We start from the raw sequence: 13,665 nt of genomic DNA on the forward strand, positions 1-13,665 counted from the left end.
ATGCAACCAAAAATACAGTAATAGTTGCCAAACACACAGCTAAGGTCATACCTCAAAAGCAAGAAACACCGCCACCTCCGTGGTCTCCTGGCACTTCCATTGGAATCTCAGCTTTACTACTAGTTTCCTGAGTAGTACCTAACCATTCCCAGATCTGTTTTATTTTCCCAAGATCCAAAGTCCTAAGTACTTAGCCACATCTAATTTTATATACCTGAATTAGTTTCCTTGACTATTCAAGCAAATACCATGCAATGGGTTGGCTTAAGCAACAGGATTTTAATGGCTCACGGTTTTGAGGCTTGGAGAAGTTCAAATCAAAACATCATCAAGACATTGCTTTCCTTCCAAAAACTGGCATAACTTTTCTTTCCTCAAGATAGACATTTCCTAGTAGGGGGAAAATATGCAATTTCTTTGCTTAAAATGTTTCCTTTTAAAAAACCACCATCAAAATGACCTAACAAAATGTTCCCATCTCTAAAAATATTTGCCTAATATTATTTAGAACAAATGTAGCTATGTTATTTTGAACTTTTATACTATTCCAGTATATAGTTCAAGTAAGGGGTTTCTTGGGAGTAGTTTGGCTTCCACTACAATTATTTATTTAAAATGTAGGGTAGCATAAAAGCTTTTATATACACATTTAATATTTTAGTTTTTAAATAGGCCTTGTTCCTGTACCGTAATTCAGTGTCTTAAATATGGTCACATGTGAGAGCAAGCTGTAAGAGTCATATTAAAAATTAATATAAAAAATAATTACACTTAAGAAAGTGGCCTTCCAGAACAGCCTGAAATTCCAAATCAGATTAACAATCTCTCTTTTAAAATGAAATTGTACTAATGTTAGTGATGAGCTCTGAGGACACAGAGATTTTCAAAAAGTCTGTGGAACCAAATTGCAGACTTCTGTACCAGGGGACAAAATCTACCTAAATTGTCTTTTATTATCAGTGAAAGCCTTGAATTAATAATCTGAATAATGCCGTGGTGAAAAAAAGAGAGTTAAAAATTTGATTGGAAACAAAATAAAAGTATGATAATTAGTTGAAGGGTATATTTGTACCTCATCTTGTAGGGTTTTTTTTTTCTTTTTTTTTTTTTTTGTTTCCATAAGAAAAAGGGCATGCATGCCTACATTCACAGAAATAGGCACTGGTAGTTCCCTAAACTACCAGGATTTAGATCTTCATAAAAGTGAACGAGGACCCTGCATTTACCTATAATAGTTATTACTCATCAGATTTCTTTTCTGCATTGGCCTGCATCATTTAGATTGACTTAACATGTGGTATTCACACACCAGGTATTTATTGAGTACATACTTCTATCAAACACTGCTGTTAAATAAGTTTGAGGGACTCACAATTTCATGTGAGAGACAGTTACACAAATAAGTGTAGATTATAACACAATGTAGATTACAAATGTATTTACAAAATTTTCAAGGAGCAGAGAAACAGCAATGAACTATATGAGGGAGAAAGAGAAGACGTCACAAAAGAGATGACATTGAAGCTTGATCTTGCAATATGACAGTTTGATGCTGATTTAAATTACAATAAATATTTCATAAATATGAGCTTGAATCCTCATTTGGAGCAATGTATGTCAAGAAAACTAAATTCATTTTGACTTATGACCAACACATTATCACTTTATTGATCAAATGCAATGTTGATACTACCTCCAACTATTTCTCTCTTCCTGGTCCTTCTTGAATCTACTTCAATCACGTTCTATCCCTGTCTCTTCGGTAAAATTCAGTATCATCAATGACCTCCACATTGCTAAATCCAAAGGTAACTTCTCGGTCCTTGTCTTACTTGACCTGTGAGCAGCATTTGACACAGTTGAGGGATCACTTGCTCTTCCTTGAAACATTTTCTTTATTTGGCTTCCAGGAAAACATGTTAGCCTGATATTTCTCCCATCTTTCTGGCCACTCCTTTTCAGATTCTTTTGATGGTTCCTCTTTTCTTTCATTTATCTAAATGGTGGATGCAGTTCTCAGACTGCTTCTTTTCTAATTTCACTCAATCTCCAAATTATATCATTGAATCTCTTGGCTTTAAACAATAGCTATATGGTATTCCATATTTATATCATCAGCTCAAAGGTCTGCGCCGAATGCAAGATTCATATGTACAAAAACCCTCTTTTTTCCAATTGGATGCCAAGAAAGCCTCTCATGCTTAAATATATCAAAACTGATTACCCTCTAAAACCAGCTCTATCTGCTTGCTGTCTTCCCCATTTCAGGTTAATGGTAATTCCATTCTTTTATCAGGCCAAAAACTTGGAATCATCTTTGACTATTCTGTTTGTCCCAGACCCCCACATCCACTCCATTAGCAAATCCTGTCAACTCTAGCTTCAAAATACTTATAGAATTTGGCAACTTTTTGTCACCTGCACTGCCCTTGTCTGAGTCACCATCATTTCTTGCCTAGATTTGTGTAATAGCCTTCTAGTTGGTCACTCTGATTTTAGCCTAGGCTTTTTCACTCTAGTCTCAACTCTCTACATTGGAGCCATACCAATCTGTTATGTATGTCAGATTAAGTAATTTTTCTGTTAAATACCTGCTAATATCTCCCATGTCACTCTAAGTGGAAGCAAACATTTTTACTATGAACCACAGAATCCTGTGTAAGCTGATATCTTATTACCTTTCTGTAATCACCTCCTACAAGTCTTCCCCCATATTCCTTTGACTCCAGTCTCTCTGACCTCCTTACATTTCTTCACACAAACTAGGCATGCTCTGAGGTATTTGTACTTACTCTTCCCTCTGCTTGGAACGAACTCCCCTGCATTTCTGCTTGGATAGGTTCATATCTTCTTTCAGGTCTTTATTCAAATTTCAACTTTAAAATAAGACCTTATTCTTTCTAAAATTTTAATTCCATCTCAGTAAGTCATGTCACCCTTCTTTGCTTTGTCTTTTTAAGCACTTGAAGTTAACACTATATATTTTAACTATTTACCTTTTTAAAATTTTTTGTCTTCCCATTAGAGTGAGCTTCATGATAGCAGGGATTTTTGTAGGTTTTTTTCACTCAGTATCTCTAATACTTATAAGTAGTGCCTGGCACAGAGTAGATTTTCAATCAATATTTGTTGAAAAAATAAATAATATAATATACCATATTGTATTATTAATACATAAATAAATACACCATAAGGATTCAGGATTATAGAAATCAGTACCCTGTATTTATGTATCTGGGTTTTGGAGAAAATTACTGAAAAGGTAGTGTGACCATGCATATCTCTTGACAGATCAGAGGCTCTTTTAACTGGAGAGAGGAAGGGAGAAGTAGTAGATCAAGACATGGATCCCTGGCCCAAACATCTCTGCTATATTCTGTCCAGGCCATAATTCCAGCAGGAAAGTTGAGGTGGTGGCAGCTTTGAAACTGAAACGTAACAGATGCCAGCATTTTAGCCATGAAGGAAAGTGTTTTCCAATTCCTTTTCTATTTTCTCTAAGAACATACCTAGCTTTAACCCTGGTCAAACACACATTTTATTTGTCTTTATGTTTCTAATTGGGGTTATTTATTCTGCTGACGAATTTGCTAATATACAAATGACCAACCTTGCATGTAATATTATGATTACCATGACCTCATGTGCTATTTTCCTTTCAGAAATTCACACAAAGTGTTTCCATTGGAATATTAAAAAAATTACTTCCTTGGTTCTTCATGCCAACATTAGCAGTGCTATTGAAAACAGAGGAGATATTAAGATAATAATGCAACCCAAAGTTTTACAACTTCAAAAACAATCTCAACTAAAGTCAGCAATAGACTATGCTGGCTTAGTTAATCTTTAAAAATATTTTCAGTTGGACTTTAAAAAACTGTTTTGATTAATGTATTTTATAGATGCTCTAACAGATGTAACAGAAGAATGCTGAAATCTCAGTGCTTCATCTCAATTGAAAGTCTAAATAGCAGCATGGTTACAGCAAGGGGTACTCTCCTCCATGCAGGCATTCAGGGACCCAGGTTGATGAAGCCTCTGCATATTCAAAACATGGCTTTTATGGTCAACTTAGGCATCCAGCATCTAACCACAAGACAAAGGAAGAGGGAAAGTAGAGTAGTTTTTACAGACCAGACCTAGAAATGGCATATGTCATTTATGACCACATTCCATTGCCAGCACTCAGACTTCTGGCCCCAACCTATGCCAAGAGAGGCTGAGAAATGTGTGCCAAAGAGGTAGTTGAAATGGATTTCATCAAATTTAGCTTTTCTCTGCCACAATATGCTCTTTTAGTCACTAAATATGCTTTTCCCTTTTCCTCCCACATACATAACTCATTCTTCAACTCCTCGAAGACACAATCTAAAACTCCATCCAGGCGCTGTGTCAAGCCAAAGTCCAGTATCTTTCAGTGATGTAAAAACTCTCTGTTGGGTCCAGATGTGGCTCCTCATGAACTGGTGAACCCTGTTAATATAAAGGCAATATATTCCTATCTTCCACCCACAAACCATACACATACCCATTTTATAAATATAGTGAAGGAACTGGATAACCACAATGAAAACATTCGTTCAGGAAAGCAAAGAAAAATTACTGTAGTAGTTTATGAAAGCCTGCAGGGCAGATATTTTGAAGGGCTCCTGAACAGAAGGAGGTGGAAATTCCTTAATTAGCACTTGGGTTTAACCTGCGGGAGCACCGCTCTCATCCATTGTTCCTCCTGGCCTTTGCCCCCTCCTAGGGAAAGTTCTTCCTTGATCATTACCCGCTACAGCCAACCTGAGGTTGAGTAGGCCCCCCTTTGGGATTATAAAATTTGTTGGAAGCCTGATTCCTACTCCAGTAGGAAGGTCACACCTTTAATCTGAACTTTGTTTTTTGGTCTGAGTCTTCCTGGCTAGTGATCCCTCAAAGCTATTTCAATTTTGTTACCTACCATTAGGGGTATAGAGGCAGTCATTTTTCCAATACTTTCTTCCCCCAAATTTCTATACTTTCTTCATTCTCTTTTATATCTTTTTAAAATACCAAGTATTTTGTTGTATGCTGTTGCTAGTGTATATAAAATAATTAACCATGTGAAATAGAAAGTTATGAAAATTCAGAGAGGAAGATGTTCAGGACTGACAAAAGTAGAAATTTGTATATTTGTCATGGCCCAAGTGGGCCTTTGCTGCTGAGAAGGCAAAGAAGATGCCAGGCATGTTCAGAGGCATGAAATTTTTATTCAGGGCTTACTTACAAGGGAAAATAGAAGTCAGTCACATTGCCTGGATTCAGGAGCTGCTCTGAATGGTGGCAGGTTCAGAGCTCAACATGAAGATACTCCACAAAAGCAGGGGGTGCCAGGGAGTAGTTTATAAGGGTTAGGACAAAGACATTCAAATGGGTATGGGGGAGTGGGGGTCTTGTGACATATGGAGGGATGATTGTAGTCAGCAGGGAAGAGGGGAGGATTATAGACTATCTTGTAGCCTCAGGGAGTTTCAGGGAGGAGGTAGTTTCAGGTAGGGATTACATTTAGCACCAGATTTTAACAAGGAGAATAAGTCAAACCTTAACTGTCCTAGGTCATGCAAGCTGCTATGTGCAGTCTTCAAGGCCATTGGGGAATGCCCTGAGCCTGGGAGTCCCACATTCCACCCCCATGCAGCAATTTGAGTTGACCATGGGACAGACATTACATCCATAATCCACAACAACAATACAGTGAACAGCAGAGTACAAGTAAACCAGTACATATGGACAGTAATCCTATTAACAAATGTTGCCATGGCCAAGTTAAAGAATTAAACCATTTGGACAAAGGATCACCAGATAAATGTTCAATATTTTGTATATGATCTTGAATGTGATTTAGAGCTTGTGTTACATTTTGTGAGTTATCAGGTACATATACACAACACTGAATATTAATTAAAGCACAGGTACCGCCTTGGGCAGCGGTTAAAATATCCAGAGCCATTCTGTTTTGTAAGACTACTTTCCTAAGTTGTGTAGTTTCCTCATTAAGCAGTGATATAGCTAATTTTGACTCATTGAGTGCTTGTGCAGTGTGGTTAGCTAAAGTAGCTACATGTTCTTCAGTAGTGATACCACCTGGGGCTAAAACAGCTAAAGGATAAAACCACCAAGCAGTCCATTTTATTCTGTATCTAGTTTTTACAATTTCCCATGCTGGGTGTATGTGGTAAAGTGTCATAGAGGGTAGCAGGTACATAGGGTTGCCCCCAAGTGCATCGTCCAATCCAGTCATAGGGCAGGTTGGACCAGACATTCTGCTTTCAGGTCCAGAGCCATCCCTTAGGGGATGGATAAGCTCCATGGCTAACGTTAACATTTTGCCACTGAAAATAGCTATTCTTTTGTAGGTGGACGGTCATGCCACAAAGTTCAGGAGGCAGACATCCCATTTCTTTATACCCTTCAGTATGCTCCGTACAAACCAGAGCCACTTTATTTATGGTTACAGCTTCAGCAGTGAGCCATCTTAAACATTTTGTGCTGAATACCAAAATAAAGGCTGGGACTTATTAATTTGCTCCTGGACCAGGGAATATATGTAAGAATAAGATTCAGTCTTGGAGGGGAAAATATTCGGTGATGCAGAGAAAGGGAAGAAGTCTTTCTACACTTGCTATTGGTGAGTGTGTTGCCACATCAGCATGGCATCCCAAGTCATCTGGTTGGCAGGAACGATGGTCAATGGGAGGCCGGTGGCACCGGACAACAGCAATTCAGTGCATACCCAGCACTGAGACCTGTTATGTGTGGAGGTTCATGCAGATGCCCACTGTAAAGATGTGTTTCCTAGTGTTATGGGTGAAAAGAAAGATGTTTATAGGGTACAAATCTTGGTGGTCTGACAATATACAAGCTACATTCCATCAGTGGACAACAGTGTCCAGGTGAGGGGGCATTATGAGGGGGGCCTTAAATACCATATCTCTTCCCCTTGGGGTTGCAAAGGACCCCCAAGGTTGCATTCATGGTTAACCTAGGCATAATAAAAGTCCATAATGTCATCATATAGTACCTTGAGGGATGGGGGCCCCGGGTTAACAATGTATATAACCTTTGGCATAATTTGAATAAATTATGGTCTAATACATAGGTTTTGGATGATCCCACCCCCTTCCCTCATGGGCCTAGGACCAGGGCCAAAAGACCTTATTTTCCCCAATTTCCAGTGCTTGTGGCACAAGCAAGAGTAAATTGTTATCATTACCTCACTGGGGTTGTAAGGTTTCTGGTCCCTTTACCTGAATTTGCAAAGCTTGCATGGGCCCAGTGGTTACCATCTCGACTGGAGCAGAAGCAACTGCCCTAGGCCTGGAGTTGATAATGATTAGTGTTGAGTACAGTCATTGAGTCCATTGCTGCATGGAATTTTTCTCATCCTTCAAGTGTTCTTTTAAATGGCCACTTATTCTTTCAATCAACCCTGCTGAAGTGGGGTTGTAGGGCAGGTGGAATATCCAGAGGACATAATGCTCAGTGGCCCAGGCTTGGGTTAGCTGCTCAGTTAATGGGGTCCCTCTATCACTGCCCACATGCTTGGGGACCCTGAAGAATGCACTCAATTTTTCTAGGCTATGTATTATAGCCCGTTGGGTGGCCTTGCCTACCGGGAAGGCCAACAGCAGTCCTGTAGCCATATCTACCATGGTGAAGTCATATTTTGCCCCTTTGGAAAGAGGAAGGGGGCCAATATAGTCTCCTTGCCACCAATTGACATGGATCTAGTCTCTGCCAATGTGCCCAAATTGACAAGTAAGCATTCTGTGTCATTGCAGCAAGCAGGAGGGGCAAGCATGCACTACTTCTTTTAATTGGTGTCTGGTGATGGGTAGTTGAAACTGCTGCACCAGCCTCCACAGGGTCTGATATCCTTGGTGTCCTGTTTTCTGATGCAGCCATCAGCAGTTTCATGCATTGTTGGTGCTAGGCTGCAGATTTTTGCTAGGGAGTCAGCTTCTATGTTACTTGGTAATGGATTGGTGTTATGGGCAGAGACATGAAAAATGGTTATCTTGTTTGTGACAGGCAGTCCAGATGTCTTCCCACATTTCTTTTCCCCATAGGGGACAGCTGACAACTGTCCATTGTTCTTGCTTCCAGGTGGCCATCCATACAGTTAAGCCCTGGTACATGGGCCAGTTGTCTGTACAAACAAAGTGTCCCTTGGTTTATGGACAATGACCATCCATACAGCCCACAGCTCAGCCCACTGGCTGCTTTGTGAAGTTCCAGTCTCCCACCAGATGGTGTCAGTACTGGGCTGGACAGCCATGGCTGTCCATGTAGCAGGTTGCCCATGTTCCCACCCATCAGTACACCATGCAGTCAGGTATGCTTCCTTGTCCATCAACAGTGGGCATGGGAGGAGCCACCTCAGGAAGACTGACAGGAACTGAGGCATGCTGCTTTTCCACATAGGAGACCGGTCCTAAAATTTCAGGCATTTCTGCACTCAAAGGGCTGTTATTAAAAATGCTGTGCTGCAGGAGGTAGCATTCCATTTTGTCAGCATACTTAGCTTAGCACCCCCCAAATGGAGCTGTTTTATAGTGTCCTGTATCCTTCCCTGTGTGGGTACGGCCATCTGTAAGGTCACTGGGCACCTTTGAGTTAGCCCTTCAACTTGTAACAGAGCATTATAAGCTGTGCACAATTGCTTTTCCAAAGGCCTACATCTGTGTTCTGCGCCCTGCCGTAGTTGGGATCAGAATCCAATAGGTACACATTTTGCCTGTTGCCTTTGCCACAAACCCCTTTCAAAGACCTTTCAAAGACATCCTATTGGGGGGCATCCCATTCCCATGTTCTTCCCTCTCAAACTAACAAGTACAAAGGTTTTAGAATTTGCACTAAGTGGAGTATAAAGGGTCTCCAATAGCCTAACATACCAAGGAAAGCCATTAATTGCTTGGGGGTACATGGGGTAGGAGAGTTTTGCACTTTATCAATAACAGCAGAAGGAATAGTTGTAGTCTTGCCCCACCAGATAACACCCAAAATTTTGATGGACTGTCCAGGCCTTTGTAATTTGCTTCAATTTGTCACCCGTCTCCAATTTTCAAGGTGGGTCACCACTGTGCTAGTGGCAACTTCCAGTTCTGGAAGAGAATTACTGGTTAGCATGATATCATCAATATAGTGAAACATAGGGACATTCTTAGGGGGTGTCCATTTCTTCAAATCTTGTGTTACCAGTCCATGGCAGATGGTGGGACTGTGGAGATACCCTTGTGGCAACATAGTGAAAGTCAACTGTTATCCTCCCCATGTGAAGGTGATTGCAGATTGGCTGAAAGGATCTAAAGAAATGCTGAAAAAGGCATTAGCAAGATCTAACACAAAATGGTACAGGCCTAATTGTGTACTGATGTCTTGCAGCAGGGTAGCAACGTTTGGCACTGCAGCAAACAATGGGGTGTTACTTTATTTAGTTCTCTATAATCAGTAGTCATCCTCCAGGTCCCATTGGGTTTTTTTATTGGCCAAACAGGGCTATTGAAAGGACTATGAGTGGGGACAATGATATCCACTCTTTCTAGCTCCTTTATAGTGACAGTGATCTGATGGCCTCCAGGCAGCTTCGACTGGCACACAGCTACAGTGCACCTGGGAGGAGGCACCTTCACTGGCAACCATTTAGCATGACCTCTGAGAACAGCTTTGACTACTCAACAACAGAGGCAAAACTCCCCTATGGTAGTTTGCAAAGTAGTATTCTGCAAAATGTCAATTCCTAGTATATATTCCAGAATAGGGGATATATACATTGTGTAAGTTTGAGGGGGCAGTTAGCCAATTTGCATTACTACTCACCTCTGTGTTGATTTAATTGCTTGGCCCCCATACCCAGCAATGGTTAATGTGGGACCTCTGGTTCATGGTCTTTTTCTATATATTAGGGTACACTTGGGGACCAGAAAATAGTTACTTCTATGTGTGGCTTCTGATCCCCAGTGTCCCTATGAATTGTTCTCACTTGGGGATCTTGGCTCCACCCCTAATCTAGGGGAAAAGGAGACTCCCAGACCTCTTCAGCTGGAGGAGCAGAAGGCTCCTTATGGGCATGGGCCAGGGATCATGGATTTTGAAGCTAGAAATAGTATCCTTTTCCAGAGTTCTGACCTCTGGCTTAATAAAACTTTGCTCCTCAGGTTACCTACTCCATAGCTTAATTATCACTGCATTTGGCTGCTCATCAATTTCTTCTGTTTTTTGTCCCAGCAGCCCCAAGTCTGCCCACATTTGTCTACACAACACCTGGTTTGGGCCATCCTGCCCCCTCAGGACACAACTGGTAGCTCTAACTCCAGCTTTGTATCATCTCAGGCAGTCCATTTCTCCTAGTTGGGCAATTACCTGGGCTGCTTCAGATAAAGGCTTTCCCATTAAGGGATTGAGAGTTGGCATTAATGTTCTATACCATTGGTTAGGAGCAGTTTGCAGAATTGTCCCACACAGCCCTACAGTGAAGAATACATTATCTGGCCCAATGGCACCTGGTGTATATATTGAATGCTTCATTCCCAGCCCTCATTGTACATCTTGGAGCTCATCTATAGTGCTCCACTGAGGGGGCAGGTGGGGTAGGTCCCCTTCATTAGGCCAGACTTCTTTACATTGGTGTATAAGCCAATCAAGTAGTGAATGTGTTTCCATGCTAGGGGCTACTGCATACATACGTTGGTGTAGAGAGGGGTGGGTGGTGAGTGAGGTTAGTTTACTCATCTCATGCTCAGGGAGCAAGGTACCATCAGCACCATTGTCCCACAGCTGCAGCAGCCAATTTGCTAAGGGTTCCCTAGATTTTTGTTTATATTTATTCCCAATATCTCTTAATTCAGCTGCAGAAAAGTCCTGCATAGTAATGAGCACCTTTTGCTTAGCAGATGTGGCAGGGACTACTTTAACAGCACCCTCCCTCTCTCCACCTGCCTCACCAGGGACTGTGACATGCTTTGATTTGACTTTGCATCAGACCAGAGGACAAACAAGCTTGCAGTCCTCCTCTTGGTCCCACTCTGATGGTGGGTCAACCTCATCTGAGGAAAAATCCACCAGATCCCATATTTTAGGATCCCAATCAGGGGAGGTTAAAATGTGCCTGACTTTGGCCTTATGCAGTTTCCACCCTTTCACTCTAGCATAGTGACAGGCTAAAGTTTCTAGGTTTCTGTCTACTCACTTTAATCTTTCATTCAAAGCATCCTTTAATTCTCCTTGGGTCAACCTCATATCTGTCTCTAACTTCAATTCCTCTTCCAAATGGCACACTGCCACTTTAGCTGTCAAAGTCTCCTCCACAGCTGCAAACACAGCCTCTAACAATGGCCAGTCTATTGTGGCAGCAGTCTGACAACACTTCCTTTTTCTGAAATCCCAATAATCCTGTGGCCTGCTACAGGATGGCTATTAGTCTGGCCAGGGAGGTGCATGCACCTCCATACTCTCTCAGTGGGTCCCATTCATTTAGGACAGCAGCCACCCCTCCACACATAGAGGTCTCAGGCCACCCCAGGATCCCACCCAGGTACGTCCCCTTTCCCTTCCCCAAATTTATGTCATCAATGCCTGGAATTTCTTTAGTCTCCAGGCTGGTGGCTTGCTAATTGTCATGGCCCAAGTGGGCCTTTGCAGCCAAGAAGCCAAAGAAGATGCTGGGCATGTACAGAGGAATGAACTTTTTATTCAGGGCTTACTTACAAGGAAAAATGGAAGTCAGTCACATTGCCAGGATTCAGGAGATGCTCTGAATGGATTCAGGAGCTGCTCTGAACGGCGGCGGGTTCAGAGTTCAACATGAAGATACTCCACAAAAGTAGGGGGTGCCAGGGAGTGGTTTATAAGCGTTTAGGACAAAGACATTCAAATGGGTATAAGGGGAGCGGGGGTCTTGTGACATATGGAGGGATGACTGTAGTCAGCAGGGAAGAGGGGAGGATTATAGACTATCTTGTAGCCTCAGGGAGTTTCAGGGAGGAGGTAGTTTCAGGTAGAGATTACATTTCACACCAGATTTTACAAGGAGAATGGGTCAAACCTTAACTGTCCTAGGTCACACAAGCTGCTGTGTGCAGTCTTCAAGGCCCTTGGGGAATGCCCTGTGCCTGGGATTCCCACAGTATGGCACATGTGTTATAGGGATAATCTGTTGTACAGGCCTTAAATTTAGCCCTCCTTTGAATATTCTCTGGTTCATGAAAAGTGGCTTAGGAAACCTTTGAAAGCTTTATTTTACTACAAAAAGGAACAGACTTTCTGGGGTCTGAAAGGATTCATACTTGAAGATACTCCAGTTGGCAGGAGATCACGTTGAGCATTCTGCAGACAGAACTGTTTCAGGTCTGCAGCTGCCTGGGAAACCTTCACACAGCTGAGCCCAGCCTCCAGAAGGAGCTGCTGAACCACTTTCTTCACAGCAGCAAGGCTGGAGAAACCAGACATGGTACAGACAAGAACAGGGCAACTAGTCAGAAAGCCGGTGGGTTAGTTTGTGGGGCCCGATGACATTCAGGCAGCACATGGCTCTCTGGTTTATTGAGCCAGGCCTGGAAGTAGTGTACATCACTTTCACCTACAATCTGTGGTCAGTGGGCCAGACATCAGTCACATAGCCACACCCAACTTTAGAAAAGGCTTAGAAATGAAGTATAGCTGTGTGCCCAGCAAAAAGGGAAATGAATTTGGTTAACTTCCAGTTTCTGCCACAACTATTAGCTGTGAGGGATTATTTGGAGAGTGTTTTGCTTTGTTTTATGGTTTCATGAGAAGGAGATGATGATGAGGAAGTCTCAGAACTGCTGTGAAGAACATAACTTTTATCAGTATCCTGTTTTGACTTCCAAAAGTGAAAAACAGTATAATTTTGAAGGACTTAAAAATGATATTCCCTATCTTTTTTGAGCATGCTTCTTGTCTGCCTTCCTCCACCCCCACCCCCCCACCACACTCTTAGCTCCTGAAAGGCAGTTTTAAGTGTTATATCCCCAAACCAACTAAGTGTTCAAGACTCAGGGAAGTAGAAGAGGATGTGAAAAGAGAATGAATACATGCTTATGAATTTTTAAGAAATTAATAACTAATTTTTAATATCACTTGAAATCATCTGTGTCCTTATTGAGATGTTTAAGCATTTAAAGGAACATGTTTCCTGTGGTAAAATGAATTTTTCTTTGATGAAAACTACAAAATCATTGAGTTAATTTATGTTTTTCATAAAGTGTGTGGCATTTTTTTCATTCAGAAGTTCCAGGAGCAATGAGGACAGAGGCTGCAGGATGTTGGAGTTCCTGGCATCAAGGTCCAAGATAGGTCTTTCCACTAATGCACTCCAGATTCCAGCCCCTAGTCGTATATTGGCTGAAAGGAGACTCAGGACAGGGAGCTTTCTACATTCAAAGAGTATTACTTGTAGTTAAAGATAGAACCAGGAGCAGGAACTAAAGTGTTGCCAGCTTTATTATGTCTAAAATTCCAAGATGGAGGTTTCTCGGGACAATAACAAAGAGTAATATTTGTCCATATCTTCTTAAAGTATTTAGCCTATCATAGTTTTAACTTCTAATAGATGACCAGTGCAAAGCTAAGAAAGTAGCTTCAATGTGAATCACCTTCAAGGTTATTACCCATGGGACTCAG

At 41.5% G+C, this 13,665-nt stretch overlaps 1 protein-coding gene across 1 annotated transcript; it reads right to left on the reverse strand.

Annotated features, from left to right (window-relative positions):
- Positions 1–12,264: 12,264 nt before the first annotated feature.
- LOC119518873 (guanine nucleotide-binding protein G(I)/G(S)/G(O) subunit gamma-5-like) lies at positions 12,265–12,471 on the reverse strand. The gene has a single exon (XM_037816302.1). It carries the CDS (start codon positions 12,469–12,471, stop codon positions 12,265–12,267), a length of 207 nt encoding a protein of 68 aa, XP_037672230.1.
- Positions 12,472–13,665: the final 1,194 nt, after the last annotated feature.

The sequence above is a fragment of the Choloepus didactylus genome, chromosome 2 (assembly GCF_015220235.1).
Source record: "Choloepus didactylus isolate mChoDid1 chromosome 2, mChoDid1.pri, whole genome shotgun sequence".
Classification (NCBI taxonomy): domain Eukaryota; kingdom Metazoa; phylum Chordata; class Mammalia; order Pilosa; family Megalonychidae; genus Choloepus; species Choloepus didactylus.

Bases quoted from the DNA above. Each gene is read 5' to 3' on its own strand.
- LOC119518873 (XM_037816302.1), bottom strand. From the start codon at position 12,471: ATGTCTGGTTTCTCCAGCCTTGCTGCTGTGAAGAAAGTGGTTCAGCAG.